Source organism: Arvicanthis niloticus, chromosome 1 (assembly GCF_011762505.2).
Source record: "Arvicanthis niloticus isolate mArvNil1 chromosome 1, mArvNil1.pat.X, whole genome shotgun sequence".
Lineage (NCBI taxonomy): Eukaryota > Metazoa > Chordata > Mammalia > Rodentia > Muridae > Arvicanthis > Arvicanthis niloticus.
Window position 1 is genome coordinate 136,526,440 of NC_047658.1, and position 19,003 is coordinate 136,545,442.

Genomic DNA, 19,003 nt, shown 5'->3' on the forward strand with positions numbered 1-19,003 from the left:
ATGCATCTCAGTTAACCTTCAGAATGTTTCAAGTTACCTCACATCCTATTTTGCAGATAGGGAAACTGAGGTATAAAAGCTCTGTTAGTAATGTCACATAGCTAATTGGTGCAAATGGAATTTAAACCTTGTCAATAATTTGGTGCCCAGCTTTTAATCTCTGACATTTTTTTTTCTTAGCCTGTAGAAAAGCAGGGACATTTGAATGAGCCTTAAAGATAGAAGTTCGTGAAGCAGGGCAAGAAAGGAGGTGCTTCAGTGAGAAAAGTGGGTGCTGGCAAAGGTAGCTGCGCACCACAGTTCTGAGGAGCAGCTAGCGATGTGGGTGGTTAAGACTCAAGTAGTCAGTGACAATTGATGAACATGGTGGGGTATGAATTGAGCAGGAGCCAGTGGAAAACTGAAGGCCATATTGAGCAACTGGCCTTTATTTAAAAGTCAGTGATTTTCATCTGAAGAACAACTTTGCATATTAGGACAACTTGGGTGGTCATATAAGAACTTTTGTGATATTTTGGAAAGTGTGGTTGTGGATGAAACTCACTTAATGGCAGCCACTTAGGGACAGACTTATTGTGCCCTGTAGAGAGGCAGGGAGTGGGGTAGTGAGAGGTCGGGTAGGAGCTGCTGGGAGGGTTGAGAGTCACTGGAGTGGTTTTAGTGCATTTCACTGAGGCTTGTTCATAGGGATGTTTGCTAACAGTAGCTACAGAAAAATGCCAGCGTAGGGTGGAATGGGGAGAGATGAGCTCAGTGTTAACACAGTGGGTGTGATGGCTCCATGGAACTAAGTCTAGAGAGGACTTTAGAATTGAGGATCTGTAGCTCAAGGGGCAAGATGAGGGCTAGAAATGAGCACAGTGAAGTCAGCAGCCAGGAAGGATGCAGAGAGAGGAGCCAGGCACCCTGGGCAGCCATCAGAACCAGAAAGCAAAGACTAACTGTGGAAGGATATAAAGAAGCCCGCACTTCCTGGATGCCCAGGCCAGTGCCTGCTGAGGCACTAAGGACAGGGAAGAGCTGAAGGCCTGGAAGGAGCTCTTTTACAATTAATGGAGACAGAACATGTGACCAGTTCTAGATTGTGGGGTGAAGGACAGGGAAGTAGTGTGTTAGAGTTGTTCTTTTCAGAATCTCCACAGGCAGAAGGAGAATAAAGATGAAGTGATGTCTCAACAGGGAAAGAGTGTGGAGTACACTGTTTCTTTTCTTGTTTTTTTTTTTTTTTTTTTTTTTATTTTTTAAAATTTCATGTGCATTGGTGTTTTGCCTGCATGTATATCTGTGTGAAGGTGTCAGATCCTCTGGAACTGGAGTTACAGACAGTTGTGAGCTGTCGTATTCGTGCTAGGAATTGAACCAAGGTCCTCTAGAAGAGCTGAGCCATCATCTCTCCAGTCCAGAATACTCTAGAAGAGCTGAGCCATCATCTCTCCAGTCCAGAATACACGTTTGAAAACAGGCTGTGGCTAGACAGATGGTTTAGTCTATAAAGTACTTGCCTTGTGAACATGAAAGCCTGAGTTTGGTTCCCCAGAACCCACTTTAAAAAACTAAGTGTTTTAGTGGAATATGTGTAATTCTTATACAGGGGAAACAGATAGGAGGATACCTGGGGCTTGTTACCCTGCCTGCCCATCCTAATTGAGGAGCTCAGATTTAATGAGAGGCTGGCTAGTTGCCAGTAGAGCTTTGTGGATGAGAATGGCATGGGCTTTAATGGGTTGAAAAGAGGGAGAGGGAAAGAAAAGAGAAAAAGTGGGGTAGTTGGTGTTCCTTGGGTTATCCTTTCGGTCTCCACACTATGAACACACATGAGCACTGTTAACAGAAACACAAACAAGAAAGGTTGGTCATGATTTGAGCGTTTCCATAGGTTGGTAAAAGTGAATTTGGGAGGGTAGGAGTCTGAAGCAAAGTGACAAGATAATTTAGATCCCAGCGATGGGACTTATGGGATCTGCTGTGCACCGCTGCTCTCTGGTGTGTTGGGTGACTCTAGTCTCCAGGCCCATTGATCTGTAATAGCCGAGTAGGGGATGTGCAGAGCGAGGCACTAGAAGGTGTCAGTAGGCCATTGGTAGATGGCATCTCCTGTTATTCAGTGTGTGTTCACATTTACAGGCACACAGTAAGGTTGGTTCAAAGTAGAACTTTGTGGGGGAAATAGAAAAGGTTGGAATGAATGGAGGCTACAGAAAGGGGTGGGGCAGGAGGAAGTCAGGCAGAGATGGCAGCTGTGTGCCTTCCCAGTGTGGGGTCCTGACTGAAGGTGATAAAAGTCATGGAGTCATGAGACTGAGGTTTCAGAAGAAGTTGGAATTTTTCCATGAAGGCAAACCTGGCAGGAGAAGCAGGTGAGAAGAAGGCCTGTTTCCTCCAGGGATGGAAGCGCCTGGCAGCATGGATGCGCTGTGCAGGGTAAAGGTGGAGAGATGCGGTGAGCTGGAGAGTCAGGCTGAAGCAGTTCCCGGCAGGAATGTGCCTCACTTAGGAAGGGAAGGCCTTGGGACTCATCATTCTGGGGAAGGCAGGAGGTCAAGAGATTGGAAACCTTAGATTGAAGGTCAGATGTGGATGGAGGTGTGAGTGATGGGAGGAACTGAGGAGGTGAATGCAGGGAATACCGTTGGTGTTTGTACAGTACAAGTGGTAGGGGATCTGGGTGGGGACGGGCATGTAGCCTGTGAAGGGAGAACGTTGTCCTCCCTGGCTTTCACTGCGAATGTTCTTTGAACCTTCCCCCTGTGGAGTCTGAGTTAGAAGGTACTTGTGAGGTGTCACATCCTCCCCTCTTAACTGAAGCAGGGACAACACACCTAAACAGGCCCGGGTCTGCCTATGGAAACACTCACTGCACCCTTGCTCACATTCCTGTCTAAAGACTAAACATTCCAGCACCAGTCAGCGGGACTGCTATTTAGTAAGCCCCTCAAAGGAATGTGGGCTTTCGTCTCAGCCTTTGCCAGTTCCAAAAGCTGACTTTGGAGAAGCGGTAGTTAATTCTGTGGTTTTTACCTGTAGGGCTGGTTCTGGCTGGACTGAGCTCATCCTTGTTTTGGAATTGAGAGAACTGTGGTTTTCACTGACACCCCACCCCCACCCCAGGACTGCTTTTCCTGCTTGCAGATCCATGGCCAAGCAGGCAAGTCCTGGGAGGGAGCTGGTGGGGGTCCGAGCCAGCTGCTGTGACTAGAGTGTAGTTCTCATTCGTTGACTGCCATCCACTTGATGAGAGAGCGGGAGCAGTCTTAGTTTCATGATGCTGATCCAGAGCTCATGATTCAGTGTGGAAGAATTAAGTGCAGGTGGGTTGGGATTTGTAGTACTTTGTAGTACAGTCTGGCTTCTTGTCCCTATCAGTAAAGAGGCTAATTTGAGAGTTTGAGGCTTTAGGTCTGTGTTCTCTCTCTCTCTCTCTCTCTCTCTCTCTCTCTCTCTCTCTCTCTCTCTCCACAAGTTTTTTGTTGTTGTTGTTGTTTTTTGTAGTCAGGTCTGTTAGCTTTGGGCAAGTGGCTCAGTTCTGCACCCCAAAGGCTCACCCTGCAAAGCTGAAGAGCCAGGACTTAGGGACCCATCACAGGGTTGCTGTGAACATAAAATAAGGTGGGGTGTATGGGAAAGAAGTTTGGAATCCTGAGTGTGGTCAGGTTGTCTCAGGGTGGTAGCACCTCCTGAACTGTCCAAGGGACAGTGGGTGGGTCAGGCTCTAGAAAGATGGTACCCACTCAGTCCAAAGGCTGTAAGACCTGGGGCTGTTTGTCTCAATGGTGTTCAAAGTACGTTCTGGACAGAAGGGGTGGTGATGAAACCCAGTTCTTTGTGTATTGAAAAAAAATCCCTTTTGCTCTTTCGACATTTTGGATTTGTCCTCTGAGTCAAATCAAATATTTGTCGAATGATTTTCAGTACAAAAGTGCTTTGGGGCTGTGAGGGATGCAGCAGTAATCCCTTGGCCTTATGGAGCTAGGACAACATGTGTCTGAAGGGAGACATGGTAAGTTCAAGACAGGTGCTGCCTGGAGGGCTTCAGGTGGGAGGCATCAGTGGACCGAGGATGCAGGGAGGCAGTCCAGGTTGAAGGCTGGCTGGGTGGAGGTAGGCAGCAGTTCCAGATGGGAGATGGACTCACTTCATTCACAACAGGTTTGCTGTGTTCAGGTCCAGTCAAGGAGAGAGCTGGCTGACACGCACAGCCTTTTGTTTCTTAGTTCTAATGAAAATCATGAGTTGTTGATAGAAATACTGAACAGTTCTGTGGGAATGGGCAGCTCACACTACATTGGAGTCCACATGGATTTACCATATGCTCTTTTTTCATCAGCTAGTCCTGTGTGTATCTCTCCAGCTCTTGATGGTACACTGCAGCTTGAAAGTGAAGTCAGTCTCTGTCACAGAGTTTTGAAGCTATGGGTTCCACATCCTCAGTCACCTTTTGCTAATTTCTTCCTCCTCCTCCACCATCCCTTGTTGTAGAGAAGCAGTTCTACCAGAGAGTATCAAGTAGAGCCTCTGTCCTCACAAATGCAGTAATTAATTCTTAAGTAACATGTTTGGGAAACCTGTGGTCTTTAAAACAGTAGTCACCTAGATCTTTCATGAACTTTTTCTGCTTCTGACCCGTTGTTATCATCCCCAGAGGGCATTGGGATTGGCCCAGGGTCATCTGTTGTGGTATCTGGCATGGCCTTAGGTCAAAGAGAGGCTCCTTACAGCAGTCAAACTCCACAAAGAGTAGCAAAGTGGTCACGGTTGTCACTGGGGGCCCCCAATTGTGGCTGTGATGAGCGCAGGCATCTTCACACTGTGTAGAGTAGCCAGTTACAGAGAAGGCTGGTTGGGAGCCACGGCTGAGCTGTAGGACGTGGCTTTATTTATACCTTCCATTCTAGGAATCTAGATTTTTTTTTTTCACCATGACTGTTTGAAACTTTTTATATAATAATGAAAAAAATGTAGTTATAGAATTAATAAGTTAAATAATGACAGTTGGGAAACGGGAATTGTCAGTGCCAGCATGGCACAAACTGGCATTCAAGCATCATAAGTTCCTTAACCCTGGGCTGCAGGTACTCAGTGCGCGTATCACCTCAGATGGCAAACCGGATTGTGGATTCTGCAAGGAGCATCCTCAACAAGTTCATACCTGACATCTATATTTACACAGATCACATGAAAGGCGTCAACTCTGGGAAGTGAGTGCATTCTAGAGCAGACTGAAGCAGCTGAGCTCAGTGAGAATACCACACCACCCCTTTCTCATTTCACTGGTTTCCAGATTTTATCTTCCCCCAAATAAAAACACTGGATTCTGCAGTTACCTACGTGGGTTAGGAATCACCTTTTCTCTAAGGGGCAGCACAGCTGGTCCTCACAGCTGTTTCAGAGTCTCTCCTGACTTGAGCAAAGACTACAGACTAGGACTGGGTGGTTGAGTGTAAGTGAGAAGTTTGGCCTTCACACCCTCCAGTGAAGAGTGATGGTGTCAGAGGTCAGGGCTAGAAAGGATGTGTATACAGAGCTGGCCTTTCCCTCTGGGGATGGAAAGGTCATTGACATTTCCATGCCTTTTATTCAAATACTAGAACATTCTGTATTTACTCACTGAGGGTAATGATGTGCCCTAGTATAATTGTAAATATTAAATGTAAAAGGTGTCTGTATGCTATCTGTATCTAGCAGTCAGTACATGCTATGGAAACCGGAACTTGTAATGTTGACCTTTTCTTCCTGCCTTCTTCCTCAGCTGTAGGTCTGGAATTAGTAGTGTGTCCGCTCTTTTCTGGAGGGGATTGCCAAGAGCTGGGAAAGGGTAGGTAGCAGCAGAGGCTGTCTGACTGTTCCAGGATAGTCTGTTGTCAGATCTCTTGCTTTTCCAGAATGGGCAGAAGAGAACAGTGCAGGCCTGAAGGCCAGGCTGCCTAGAGGCCGGGGTGCCTGCTACCAGCTGTAGAACATGGTTTTATAGTGCTGTTCACCCAGCTGCCCTGGTATAGAGTCAGATCCTGAGTAGCAGGCTTAAATACAGATCAGTATATTATTGACATGATGAGCTCCAAGCTCTATGTTAAAAATTATGTATAAAACTGATGTATTACTCACATTTGTGTTTAGTTTTAAAATCCCAAGTTACAGGTTATGAATTGTTATGAAGTCATGCTTGGGTTGTGCCCCTGTCTGACCCAGTGATGGTTCCTCATGAGTAGAGATTGTTGAAATGTAGTATCCATGCCCTGGAACCCCGGAGTCAACAGTTCTTGACCTGTATTAGCACTTAGATTAGCATACACATTGGTCCTGTGTGGCCCATTTTGGCAGCCATTACTTTAAAGAAGAAATAATAATAAAATAGTCCTTTATAGGTTGGAGAGCTATGGAGGCAATGCTTTGCAAACTCCCACGACAGACCCTTAGTGATATGTGCATGCTGGCACCATGCTAGACACGTAATTTCTTATGATTCAGAGGCATCTTGTGTGTTAAATTTTCTAAGTGTCTAATGGTGAATGACGTTAGATTGTTACACATGAGTCCAGTGCTCTGGAACCTTGCTTTGGCAGGTATTGTAATTGCTTTTAGGAAGTTTAAGACTGGGCAATAGAATCCTTCCACATGCTGAGTCCATATAGTGCATGTAAAACATCATTATCCAGATTTGACGGTGCATGTCTAATCTCAGCCTTCTTTGTAAGCTAAGACAAGGATTAAGCCTGAGGCCAGCTGGAGCTACCTAGTGAAACAGTCCCTAAAAATAAAAATGAATGTGACTACACATAGAGTTTTTCTGGAACTACTTTGGCCAGTGTTCTAGATACGGAAGACATCTTGTGAGCGGTGTTGAAGTGTTAGAGGCAGTAGGTCTGTTGCAGTTGTGTATGGAATGTGCATTGGGAAAGCTTTTCTAGTGATGGATTTGCTTGTACTGGACAGGGCACATTTGAGGCATCAGAGCTGGCACATTTGAGGAAAGGTGCTTTTTCCCTTGTTTATGAACTGTTGTTTGTTTCTGGTTAAATTGTTGTTGCTGTCTTTTGTGAGGATGGAATCTCAGGTGTCTATGCAGCATACATCTGGTTCCTGGATGTGGAAGCTTCCTTCAGGTGCTTGCCTGTTGGATGCCTAAGTCATCTGTGGTTGTGGACAAGACTGTTAGGTTCTAGCTGTTGGGTGGTTCAGATGCGCAGAGACCACAGTGCCAGCCCATTGATTGTTTACATTGAAGTGAATTCTGAGTTCGGTGCTGTCTCCAGACAAAAGTACAAACGTGGAATTCCTTTTGCCCTTTCTGATTTCATACTTTTCATTAAGGGAAACGTGGTATTTCTCAGAGTTGTAGTCAGACGGTCTCCAAGGTTGTAGTAAGTGGCTGTAGTTCAGGGTCAAATGAGAACTGAAGAACTTCAGTAGACTCTGGAATGCGTAAGGCCTGCATTTCAAATGTACTTTGCCACTTTTCAGCTGAGCAGATATGGTTCAGGCTGCTCACTGGAAGCGCAGTGAGTTCTCATTTGTAAATGAAGACAAGACTGAAGTAGCGCTGATGTTATTTGCATGCTTGATACCTGGAAGCCTGTTGATACCATATTCTGTGATTGCTAGAAACACAGTGAGAATCTTTGCAAAGAGCAGGGAGGGAGAAAGCGAGGAGTTGAGGCCTAATTGGAAATGCAAACTTCCTCTTGCTTTGGTTCTTTGTGTGCTCCTGTGTGTGCCTTTGCTTACTGGGTGTCTGCCCTTGCATCACTAGGTCTCCAGGCTTTGGGCTGTCGCTGGTTGCAGAGACTACCAATGGTACCTTCCTGAGTGCTGAACTGGCCTCTAATCCCCAGGGCCAGGGAGCAGCTGTGCTTCCTGAGGACCTTGGCAGGAACTGTGCAAAGCTGCTGCTTGAAGAAATCTACAGGGTATGTCTCCTGGCTCTGCAGGTGCAGAGGAGGGAACAGTCAGGAGAAGATGGCGGTCGGATGTCTTCCCTTTACTCCGTTCTGAGCACTTAAGCTGAAGAGCTAACCTATGTTCGTGTATCAAGTAGTTTAGAATTAACTAGTTTAACTAGTCCATGACAAGGTCTGCTCTACTGGAACACAGAACATAGCTTTTAATGGCGGCAGAGGAGAGAAGGGAGTGAGGGATCAAAATAAAACAAGCAGGTAAGGTAAGGTAAGATGGTAGCTGGCACACTGACCTGACCAAAAGGAACGTCCCCCAACCTGCCCCTCTCTCATGGTGCCTCCATCCCCCCTTTCTCCCCACCCCCTGCCCCCAGCCTCTCCCCATCTGTTTTTATTTTCTGTGTGTGTTTGCTTGCATGTGTATATGTGTACCACATGCGTACTTGGTGCCTGCGGAAGCCAGAAGAGGGTGTCAGATCCCCTGCGGTACGTGGCTATGAGCCAGTGTGTGAGTGCAGTGATGAATCTCAGTGCTCTGCACGAGTAGCACGTGCTCTTAACTCCAAGCCATCTCTTTAGTCCCGGGACTACAGTGTCTTAGCTATGTGGAGATAGGGACTCACCTTCAGATTTATCAAGGTAGAAGTCTGGATTTGTGTGTGAATAGGGGTTTGCAGTATATTCTAGAGTGTTGAAGACCATTTAGGGAAGGCCAGACTGTCACAGCATGGTGGGGGCTCTGGAAGTGTGAGAACTAGGTATTGTTGGAGATAGACTTCAGCCAGGTACCATGTTGTGTCTGTAGTTCTGTGGGTAGGATGCAGCTCAGGTCACCTGCCTTCATCATGGCCACAAGCTGTTGATGACACGTGCAACAGGCACTTCACTTTCCCACAGCCGAGGTGACTGACAGGAAGGAGGAGATTGTGAGGGAAGAGAAGATGCTGTCGAGAGGAAAGTGTGTTCCTAAGAGAGTGCCTGTTGTGGTTACAGTTCCCAGAATGAGCTCACAGGCAAAGACTGCTTCCCGCTGGAGTCTGCTCTCCTGATCCACGCCTGGCCTTGAAGCCTGCTCCGTGCTCATGTGATGAATGTCATCATTCTCACAGTGGGACCAGGGAGATTGAACTGTTTCAGAATTAACACTGTGTCTAATTAAGTGGCTGTGTCTAGTGTCTACCTAATTAAAGATAGGAGCCCCACCTGAAGATAGCCATTATGCTTGCTGCTGGGAGCAGTGGAGACAGGAAGTGAGTCCTCTTTTAGGACACAGCCTGTCAAGAATCTTGTGTAGCCCAGGTCTGGTGCAGGGTTTTGGTACCAAGTCAGTTTATTTTTGTTGACAGATCTAGCATTGGTTTTGAAAGGTAGGTAGGTGGTGGTTAGATGTCTGTGGGTAAAAGGATGAGCCATTGATTCACAAGTTACTTCATTCATGGACTTTTATAACATCTTCCATCTCTTTGTTGTCAGGTAAAAGGTACAATGGTAGCTGTCTGTCTGAGATTCTTGTTGCCTTGTGTAGGTCTCCACCTGACCTTGTAAACTGATGTGTCCTCTCTCCAATTATGGGGACACTTATGTCCCTTTCTAGAAGACCATGCAAGAATGGCAGACATCATGGTCCAGAGGAGCTCAGTGGGAGCCCATGGGCAAAGCTGGCATGTGGGTTTCCTGCCAGTTAACAGAAGGAAAACATGCAGCCTGGGCTACACGTATTAGGTTCTTACCTTAAGTTGAGATCTTTTAAAAACCATTATTGTTCCTCAACCAAACTTGCTTTGTTTTAGTCATTAAGAAAACTTCCTTTGAGTGTCTAGTCTTTTAATTAGTAAAAGCCTGAAAACACTTCATGCTGTTTTGAGTAATTCTCTATAGGTCTGTGGTGTGACGTGTAAGTACAAAACCCTCCCTTCTGAAGGTGCCGTGTATATAAATTGTGAGTCTCTGACTCAGTTCCTTCTGCTCATGGGTTATTGTGTACCAGTGGCTCCTTCTCATAGGTTACCATGCAAGAGTGGTTCTGTCCTGTTGTTCTGTCCACTGCCCTGTTCTCTTTTGCCTCACCTCACTTCACCCTTGGATAGGAGCCGCTCTTCTTGTCTTTAGCAGGGAGATTCCACATCCTCTTCAACCTCCCTCTCATCTCCCTCCAGACGTGGACTCAGTCTTTCTGTCCATTTGCAGAGCCCTACACTGGCTCCTCACCCTCCTGGAATAGAGCCTGGCCTCTTTCCTGTTGGCTGTGAGCTATTCTACTCTGCTGCCCTTGTCTTCTTTCCAAGGCCTGCTTATTCCCCCAGGCCATTTCAAGAGCCTGCTCCCCGGAGCCTGCCTCATCTGTGCCATGACTTGCAGCCCCCACTCCCTCCACGATGTTCTGTACGTGGACCCTGACATTTATTACATTAAAACTTCACTCTAGTACCTAGTACAAGTCAGCTGAGGGCAGTGCAATAGTGGCTTGGTACAGGGAGCAGGGAGAAGAGAACAGCTTGGTTTTAGGCAGTTGTAGGAAAATAAACAAGAACTGTGAAACAATTGGTTTTGCTGGTCAGGTTTCCTGTTGTATAAAAAAGCAGCTTATGTCCTAAAGTTTGATGAATAAAATGAAAAGGGTTTTGTTGTTTATGAACTTTAAAGGAATAGATTTTCATAAAGGCCTACTAAATCAGGAGTGACAGCTTAGGGATGTGTACAGCTGGAGATTGCTTTACTCCTTTCCTGCATGCCTTTAAAAAAAAGAAGGAGGCACCCTGTAAGCTTCTCTGGCTGGCTACCTGTTGTACCTGAGTCTAGCCTTGGACACCAGTGAACCACAGTCACAAACTTAAGTTTTCAGATATGTAAGATGAGTAAAAATGTCATAACATCCTGCTTGTACTCTGTAAAGTTGTATGTCTGCTGAAGACGTTGTTACAATTACCCTAGAAAGAATAATCAGGAATAAAGGTATTTTTAAAGACACTGTTGGAAATAAAGAATGAAAAAGGCAAACAAACAAAACAGTTGTGTTTCAGGAGAAAAATTTTGAGGAAAATTCTGTTTTGCCTATGCTTAAAAGAAAAAAAAAAAAAGGAAAGAAAACTTGGGGGGGGGGTGTAATGTCTTCATAATAAGAACAAGCAGTCTGACTGGCACGTGGCAGTGTCAGGTCACGTGGGAAGAAGTAAGGAGCACCTAGGAGCATCCGGAGTTGTTTCAGAGCAAGATGGGATGAGTGCAGGGAGACCCCTGAAACTACTCACTCTGTGTGTGTGTGTGTGTGGCTGCTCTGTGCCTTTCCAAATCAGCAGAGGTCTGGAGCTTCTGGTGTTCTGAGGGCTTGTGTCCTCCTCTCTCCTTGCTTGTTCCTTCCCCTTCCTGGATCATACGATGATTAATCATTACCGTGTTTGTGTTTACAGGGCGGATGTGTGGACTCAACCAACCAAAGTCTAGTTCTGCTACTCATGACCCTTGGACAGCAGGACGTATCCAAAGTCCTCCTGGGACCACTTTCCCCCTACACGTAAGCTGCTTTCATTCGTCCTCGCTCATGCATTCTGTTTGGCTTTCTGGTTGTACAAAATGACACGGGTGTGCCGTGTGTATCCTCTGACCACGGCAGTGTCCCTGCTTGTATTGATCTTAACCAGCCAGCACTGGCAACTGTTAGCCTGATGTTTATTTCTTCACAACATGGGTTTGGGCCTTCCCTTCTTCCCAGTACACGTGCTGTCCCCATGTTGGCTGAGCTCTGTCACATACAGTGGATAGTTCTTGTGTCTGTACTTCATGCTTTGTTTTTATTCTGGAGATAAACATGTAGCTTGAAATCTTTTCACTCCCATGTTCCCACTGGCAGTCTCTTTCTTTAATTTTATTTATTCACTTTACATCCTGCTCACCTGCTGGCATTCCTATTGTGGCAAATGGACTGTTTTTCTAACAGTATTCCATATTAGTTGGCTAGAAGAGATAAAGAGAGGCAAAACTCATAGGAATGTTACCAGACCCGTTAGGAAATTGCAGAGATGTGTTTGGGCAGTTGGATATTCGCAGAAATTAACTGCTAGGATATAAAAGCATGCACACTCCGAGAATAGTAGCTAGCTGGAAGACATGAGTTACAGTGCTCAAATCTCAAGATGCATTTCTAGTCAGGGAGAAATGAACAGGTTTGAAAACAGGCTCGTGTGTGCGTGTGTCTGTGTGTGTGTCTGTGTGTGTACCTGTGTGTGTGTGCGCGCGTGCGCGTGTGTTTGCATGTATGTGTGTGCATACATGTATATGCACTTACATGCTCACAGACTTAAGCTAGCTGTTTGGTAAATGGGAGGGGCAGGTAGCTCTGAGACTGAACTGTCCTTTTTCGGTTATCATGGTACCGATGCTGTAGATCTGAAAGGTACAGTACTGTGATAGCTGAAGAATGGTGGTGCCATCACGTTGAGGGGCGGGGCTGGGGAGCCGGGCGCTTGAAGGATTCCTTTACTTTTAGAGTTGGCAGTTGGAGGGCTTTGGAACAGAAGATGAAAGGGAATACACTCTCCTAGCAGCAGGGGACACTGATAAGCAGGAAGGATCTGAAGAGCCACACATTATTTCCTGATAATGTGTGTGCAGTGTTTCACAGGACAGGAAACCTCGACTTGAGTAATCCTAATGGCGCGCCAACTTCAGAAGTCCACATTGCTCAAACAGAATGTCACTGGATCGTTTGGGGGGAGGTAGGCGGCAAGCACAGCTCCTCGGGTGCAGGATTCCTTCCATCAGAGTTCTAGAAGCAACTGGTGGTTGTGCGAGCATCGTGGGACAGTTGGCTTCTTATCTGGTCAGTGCTGTGTCCAGCTCCTGCTCCAGGGCAGCAGAGGCCCCCTGGAGACAGTAAAAGCGACTGTCTCCAAGTGTGTGTGGTCCAGGGCTTGAGCCTTGGCAGAACAGCATGTGAACATGGACTATATGTTTTTATCTTTTTTTTCTTAGTTTTTCTTAAAGTTGGTTTTGGAGAGTCTTTCACTTCAATTCTGGGGCCTTGTATAATCTTTTAATGTCTGTGTCCTTTCGGGATGTGACTGTTCTTCACCACATAATCCTTTTAGGTTTCCTTTCTTCCAGAAACCTAAATTACTGCGTCCCCTGGGAAAACAGTAGTCTGCTCCTTTAGCTGAAGTGTCGGCATCAGACACACCACTGGTCTCAAAAGCTGCCGTGTAGCCTGCAGGGGACCATGCAAAATGGTCTTTCCTTGCTCTCAGATCTTGCCCCTCAGCTTCTAGGGACAACTCCTTAGATCTAATGTGTTGGCAACCCTAACCCTGGCCCACATCCAGGTGACAGAGAAATCTGCTGGGTTGGTGGAACAGGAGGCAGGATTTGCTGTCTGTATCACCAGAAAGAGGCTAACCCATCACTGCTCCCCTCTCCTCATGCTGCCCAGGGCATTGGAGGGGCTGTGCCTGAGCCTGTCCAGGCCTGGCCATGGGGATTCTGTGGGCAGATGATTGTTGCTTATTGACAGTGACAGCAGGAACAATCAACCTTTGAAAGCACATAGAGACGATTATCTCTGCTTCCAGAATTCTCTGAAAACTCCTTGTCAGATAGAGTAGGGGCTTTCACAGCAAAGTCTTGTTTTAACAGTGAATCACTTTGTTCTGAAGGGAAAGATAGATAGATAGATAGATAGATAGATAGATAGATAGATAGATAGATAGACAGACAGAAAGATATATCATTGCAGATCCATTTGTCAAGTGAGAAATTAAGATCATTTACTCAGAAGTTGCATAAAATTCTAGTTGCCCCAAGAGGCTTATAAGAAAAGCTGCTCCTTGCTTTTGGATCAGATACCCTTTTTATCTGTCTGTCTGTCTGTCTGTCTGTCTGTCTGTCTATCTATCTATCTATCTTTTTTTTTCTCTTTAGAGATAGGCTTTCTCTGTGCATCCTTGGCTGTTCTGAAACCCCCTCTGTAGACCAGGCTGGCCATGAACTCAGACTCACCTGGGGCTGCTTCCTGAGTGCTGGGATTAAAGGTGTGTGCTACCACAGCCCAGCCAATTTCGATTTCTTAAGGAAGCTGTTTGTTTAGGTTTAACATCCCGTGTCATGTTTCAACTTCATTTTTGCTTTTTTAATATCCCAGCTACAGAAGATGGAGGGAAGATGAGGCTGGAGGTGGAGTGGGAGAAGGGCATTCTAAAATATCCCTCAATCCCGTCTTCTGCTGCCTTCTTCAGACAGCCTGAGAAGCTGGCAGAACGCTGGAGAAAGTCAAACAACCTTTGCTTTTCATAACTGTTCCAAAAGCTACAAATTCCTCAAAGCTGTACATAAATAGGCCTGAACACTGGGTTCTGTCTCTCTTCCATCCTCCTTCAAGACAGGGAGCAAGCTGAAGCCCCCAGGAGCTCTGCCAGCTGGGCAGAGTGGCTTTTTTAGCTTGGTTGAATGATTCAGAGGGAAGTAGCTGAATGAGGCCCAGAGGGAAGCTTGCCTCAGGCCTGTGTTCGTGCTCTGCTGCTGTGAGGGAGATCAAGCTGCCTTCCCCTCAGCCTGCAGAGAAGTCAAGGAGCTCCTGGTGTTTTTCTCTGCTACTGCCAGCTGGAAGCTTGGCTCACACGTGTGTGTGGCCTGTTTATCTGTGGGGTTTGTATCTTTGTTTCCCTAAGACAAGATGTGGGAGGTAGTGGGATAGATGGAGAAAGGAGAAGGAAAAAGAAAAAAAAAGAGGAAAAAACATTCCCATGGTTAGTAAGACCAGTAAGCTGTCAGGGGGAGAACTGACTTCCCTTAATTACCAAGACTGCTGAAGTCATTTCTCAGTTAACCCCAACTCCTCAGTTCTCCTTGGGGCCTCAGCAGCAGGGAGAGTTTCACCTGTGCAGGAGGCCATCATTGTTAAGATACTTGTGTGACTTACCCAGAGCATCTGCACAGTGTGGCAGTAACTGACATAGCCACTAAGCAGAGAACACCATAAGAAACTCAGTAAGACAGAGAAGAATTGGATGGGTTAACTGTGAGGGAGGCTCCATGGAAGAGTATAGAATGGGCTTGCGTTGTAAAGATGAAGCCATGTTTTCTTTCGTGGTAGGACAGCAGAGTGGATCTCCCCTGAGCTCTGGTGCTACGGTAGCTCAGCAGTTGGTCCCTGTCTTGTGACATGCCTACAGCTCAGACGGAGGGTGAGTTGACTGCCGTGCTCTGTTCTCTTGGTATATGTCCCTCCTATGAGTGGAGCAGGCCCAGGGGAGGCAGATTCTCTGCAGCGGGCTTCATCCTTCATTTCATACATGACTGACTAGGCTTGGGACCCAGGATCAGTACATTTTATAAAACTCATAGATGTGTAGAAATATAATTTATGTGGCCATACAGTTTGCCCACTTAGTGTACAGTTTAACAGTTTTTAGTATACTCAGAGTTGAATAACCGCAGTCTAATTTTAGGACATTTTTATCACCCCGGAAAGAAACTTTGTGTCCATTTGTGGTCGCTGCCCATTTGTCCCTCCCTCCCAGCTCTCTGCCTCAGAAAGAGAGAACTCATTTTCTAGAAAACAAGTCCTGGAATGATATAGGTCCTCAGTGACCACTTCTCTCACTTAGTACAGTTTCCAGAGCTCATCCTGTATACCAGTGCTTTAAAGCGTGGGGTAATATCCCATGAATAGAACACGCTTATTCTTTCAGTCAGTCGGTGGACATCGGGCTGTTCTCATTATGGGTTCTTATGGGTTGTTCACTCTCATGAACAGCACCGCTTCGAATATGTATGTCTGTAGGTATTTTTGTAGGGCGTGTGTGCTTTCACTTCCCTCGGGCATGCATCTAGGAGTGACGTGTCACACCCTGGAGTTTAAGGGGCTGGTTGTTTTCTAGGCAGCGGTGCTTTACATTCCTGTCATGGCGTGTGAGGTAGCTCACCTGCTGCCTCCCACCACACTTGTCACTGTGCCTTTCTTAGTGGCACCGGTTGAGCATGAAGTAGTTTCTTCCAGCAGACTTGCTTTTGTTTCCCTGATGGCGAGTGAGACAGAGCCTCTTTCCATGTGCTTGCTGGTTACTCGTGTGTCTTTAAGGGGATTCTACTTGGATCTTTTGCCTGTCTTTTTAGTTGTTTTCCTAAATTACTGTAAAAATGCCTTGTTCTCTTATTGCTCTGATTTTGGTGTTTGTTTTAGCAACTATTAAACTGTTCATTGTCCAAATGAAATGGCGTTCACCCTATAGTTTACAGAGGCCTTTGAAGAGCTTGAGTTGATTTGTATGTGATGGGAAGAAGTCAAAACTTCCATTCTTTGCCTGTGAATAATCAGTCATTGCTATATGATATCATATGTCTAATTTATTCCCAATAAAGCTATTATCTTGACTTTAATGTGGGTTTTTTTCTTGACCCGCAGTTCTGTTCCATTGATGTACATGTCTAGAATCAGTATGATAAGTTCCTCAGGTGATCTGTGTGTATTTTAAGCTTAGAACTATGTGGCTGGGGTAGGGAGGCTGGCTGGCTCAGGAAGCAGTGTATCACAGGTGTCTGTGTGATACTTTATTGCGGATGAACAGAACAACAGAACAGGGTTCTTCACTTCAGCTTGCTCTGTAAGAGCCACCCAGGATGCTTGCTAATAGTAGATTTCTGGTCCCTATTCCCTGACAGCACAGAATACAGGAAAGAGGAGACTGTGTTTACATGTGCTCCGTGATTCTAGGCATTTACATGAGAATACTTCCTCTAACCCTTAGGACCCTATATGTTTAGTGAATGTTCCAGGTGAGCCCTCTGGTTAAACTGGGGTCACACCAAGTGTACTAGGGCAGCAGTTTGAAGGGCCTGAAACTTTGCAGTCCACCTGAAAAATTGCTGTCTCAGGAAGGGGGAATGCCATGCTTTCTGTTACAGGAAATGGTAAGAAACAGCCTCATGAGACTTTCACAGTGTTCACTGTGAGCTCTTCTCTGGTACCTTAGTTAACACTTTGTCTCCTGTTAAATATGCACACGGAAGCACACAAGCACACTTCTTCCCCCTTTGCTAGGCCAGGGCGAGCTCTACCACCAAACCACATCTCCAGCTTTGCTGCCCTTCCCCTTCTCTGTGGCTTTATTTAAAATTTTACAACTGTTCTTAAGAATCCTGAAGTCATTTCTGTAGGCTGTAGCGGCAGATGGAGCTCTGCATGGGGAAGTGTTTCTGGTTTCATCTTTGCTTTGACTACAGTGTCCCTAACACCAGTAACAGTGCCTGAGTCTAATAGAGCTCCAGGAAGCATGTTGAGTAAGCAGTAGGCAGGATAAGAAATAGTTTTTCTTCATCTTTTTTACCCCATGGTGCTGTGACTATGGAGAGAAATGCTGTATGCACCACTCAAAATTTTCTCCATATTTGCAACTGTAGTAAGTATGTGGGACGAGAAGGCTGTGTGTCTTACACTAAACTCTAGCCTGTCTCCAGCCAAACTCACTTACTGGGTTGTGTGTGTATCTCTGCTCTAGTCCTCTTTTTGGAAGCTATAAATATTAAAGTAGTTTTGATTAGACAGTTTTAATTACATTGTTCTTACTGTCAGGAATTAAAATTTGGGGTTTTAAGAGGACAGAGTTTCTTTTAAAATGAATGTTTTTATTATCTTCTTTTAGGATAGAATTTTTGCGGCATTTGAAGAGCTTTTTCCAGGTTATGTTTAAAGTTGAAACCAAGCCATGTGGTGAAGAACTCAAGGGTGGGGACAAAGTGCTAATGACCTGCGTTGGTATTGGCTTCTCTAACCTCAGCAAGACCCTCAAGTGATCCTGTGCAGCAACAGGCTCCGCTGTGTGTGGGGGAAGCAGAAAGCTGCCGAGTTCCAAAGGGACCAAGTCCACACATGCCCATCGAGGACAGGACAGCCTCTTAACATTACAGACTGGATTTCTTTTCCACGGAAAATACTGATGTGCAAATAAAAGCTGTCTCTACCATGTGGCTTCCAGCTGTTTCTCCAGTGACATGCCTCAGAGGCCTAGGCGTGGGCTTCCTGACTCACCTGAAGGAGGGGCCCTCAGTAAGTGGCCATGCTGCTAGACAGTGTCCTGGCAACACTTCTTCGTCTTTGGACTGTGGTTTTGTGTAGGGGTTCATGTGACAGTGTGTGTAGAAGCCCTCTAGTCATGACAAGCTAGGAGAGTGCCAGAGGCTGGGGCATTTGTTTTATCTCTTGTCTTGTGACTGAGTTGCTTGCATGGGCACATGTTATACTTAATCTGGAGAATTGTGTTTGTGTGGGTCTGGTGGTTGGAATGGGGAGGGCAGACATGTCGTAAATGTTTTCTGTATCCCAGGTATGGCATAAAATTTTGTTTTTATTCTTCTAATTGCACTGTAGTGTAAATTATTATAAGAAAATTCAGAGTATTTTGTTCATTTGATGTTTATAATGAAAAACATTAGATCTGAGTTAAAGATATAACAGCCAGAGTCTAGGATTTTTATATACTTATAAGCTAATATTCCTGTTTCATGAATGCTAGTAGAAAACATCAAAGTCCTAGTTCAGAGATGTAGAACTTTGTAGCATGGCAGGTGGTATAGACATATTTAAACCGATGTCTCTACTGCCAAGTCCTGCTGTGGCAGGGAGGGGCTCAGATTGGTGCACATACAGGGAGATTTGTATCATAGGAGAGGAACACAGGTGCTGAGGACTCTTCCTTTTCATAGCAGGTCTGTTCTTTGTTCACTAGAGATACTCTGTCTCCACTGAAGACTGCTTATTGCAAACACCCTTCTGAGAAAGGACTTAGGCAGAGACCAACAGGAATGTGCAGGGGTACCCAGGATCGACGCAGATTCCCCTGCCACTCGGTAGATTCTGTGTGTGATGGGTGTACAGGATAAGGAACCACTGTTGTTCTCCCTACTGGATGGGATTTGGAAGTCAGGATGGCCATTGCCTCACTGTCTTCCTCAGAACCTTTTCTTTTTCACTGAAAGAGCAGTGCTGTTTGCTGCTGACTGAGGATGCAGAAGCCAGAGATCTGACCTTGAGGAACAAACACCTGGGCATTCTGGGTGAGGCCTTGGGCCCAGAGCTTTCCATGTCAGTGTTCTGTCTACATAGCGGATGGTTGAAGACGATGCTC

The 19,003-nt window shown here is 45.8% G+C and overlaps 1 protein-coding gene across 4 annotated transcripts in view; it reads left to right on the top strand.

Annotated features, from left to right (window-relative positions):
* The window catches only part of Rcl1 (RNA terminal phosphate cyclase like 1), a 39,903-nt gene extending 21,668 nt beyond the window's left edge, over window positions 1-18,235 (top strand). The window contains exons 1-6 of one of the 4 annotated variants that reach the window (XM_076918978.1): window positions 3,907-3,997; window positions 4,325-4,380; window positions 5,070-5,195; window positions 7,748-7,904; window positions 11,300-11,403; window positions 17,522-18,235. In XM_076918978.1, coding sequence (XP_076775093.1) covers window positions 3,977-3,997; window positions 4,325-4,380; window positions 5,070-5,195; window positions 7,748-7,904; window positions 11,300-11,403; window positions 17,522-17,672 — 615 coding nt within the window. In that variant the 5' untranslated portion in view covers window positions 3,907-3,976 and the 3' untranslated portion in view covers window positions 17,673-18,235. The other 3 variants (XM_034490306.2, XM_076918979.1, XM_034490298.2) reach the window with 3 other exon arrangements.
* The last annotated feature ends 768 nt before the right edge of the window (window positions 18,236-19,003 follow it).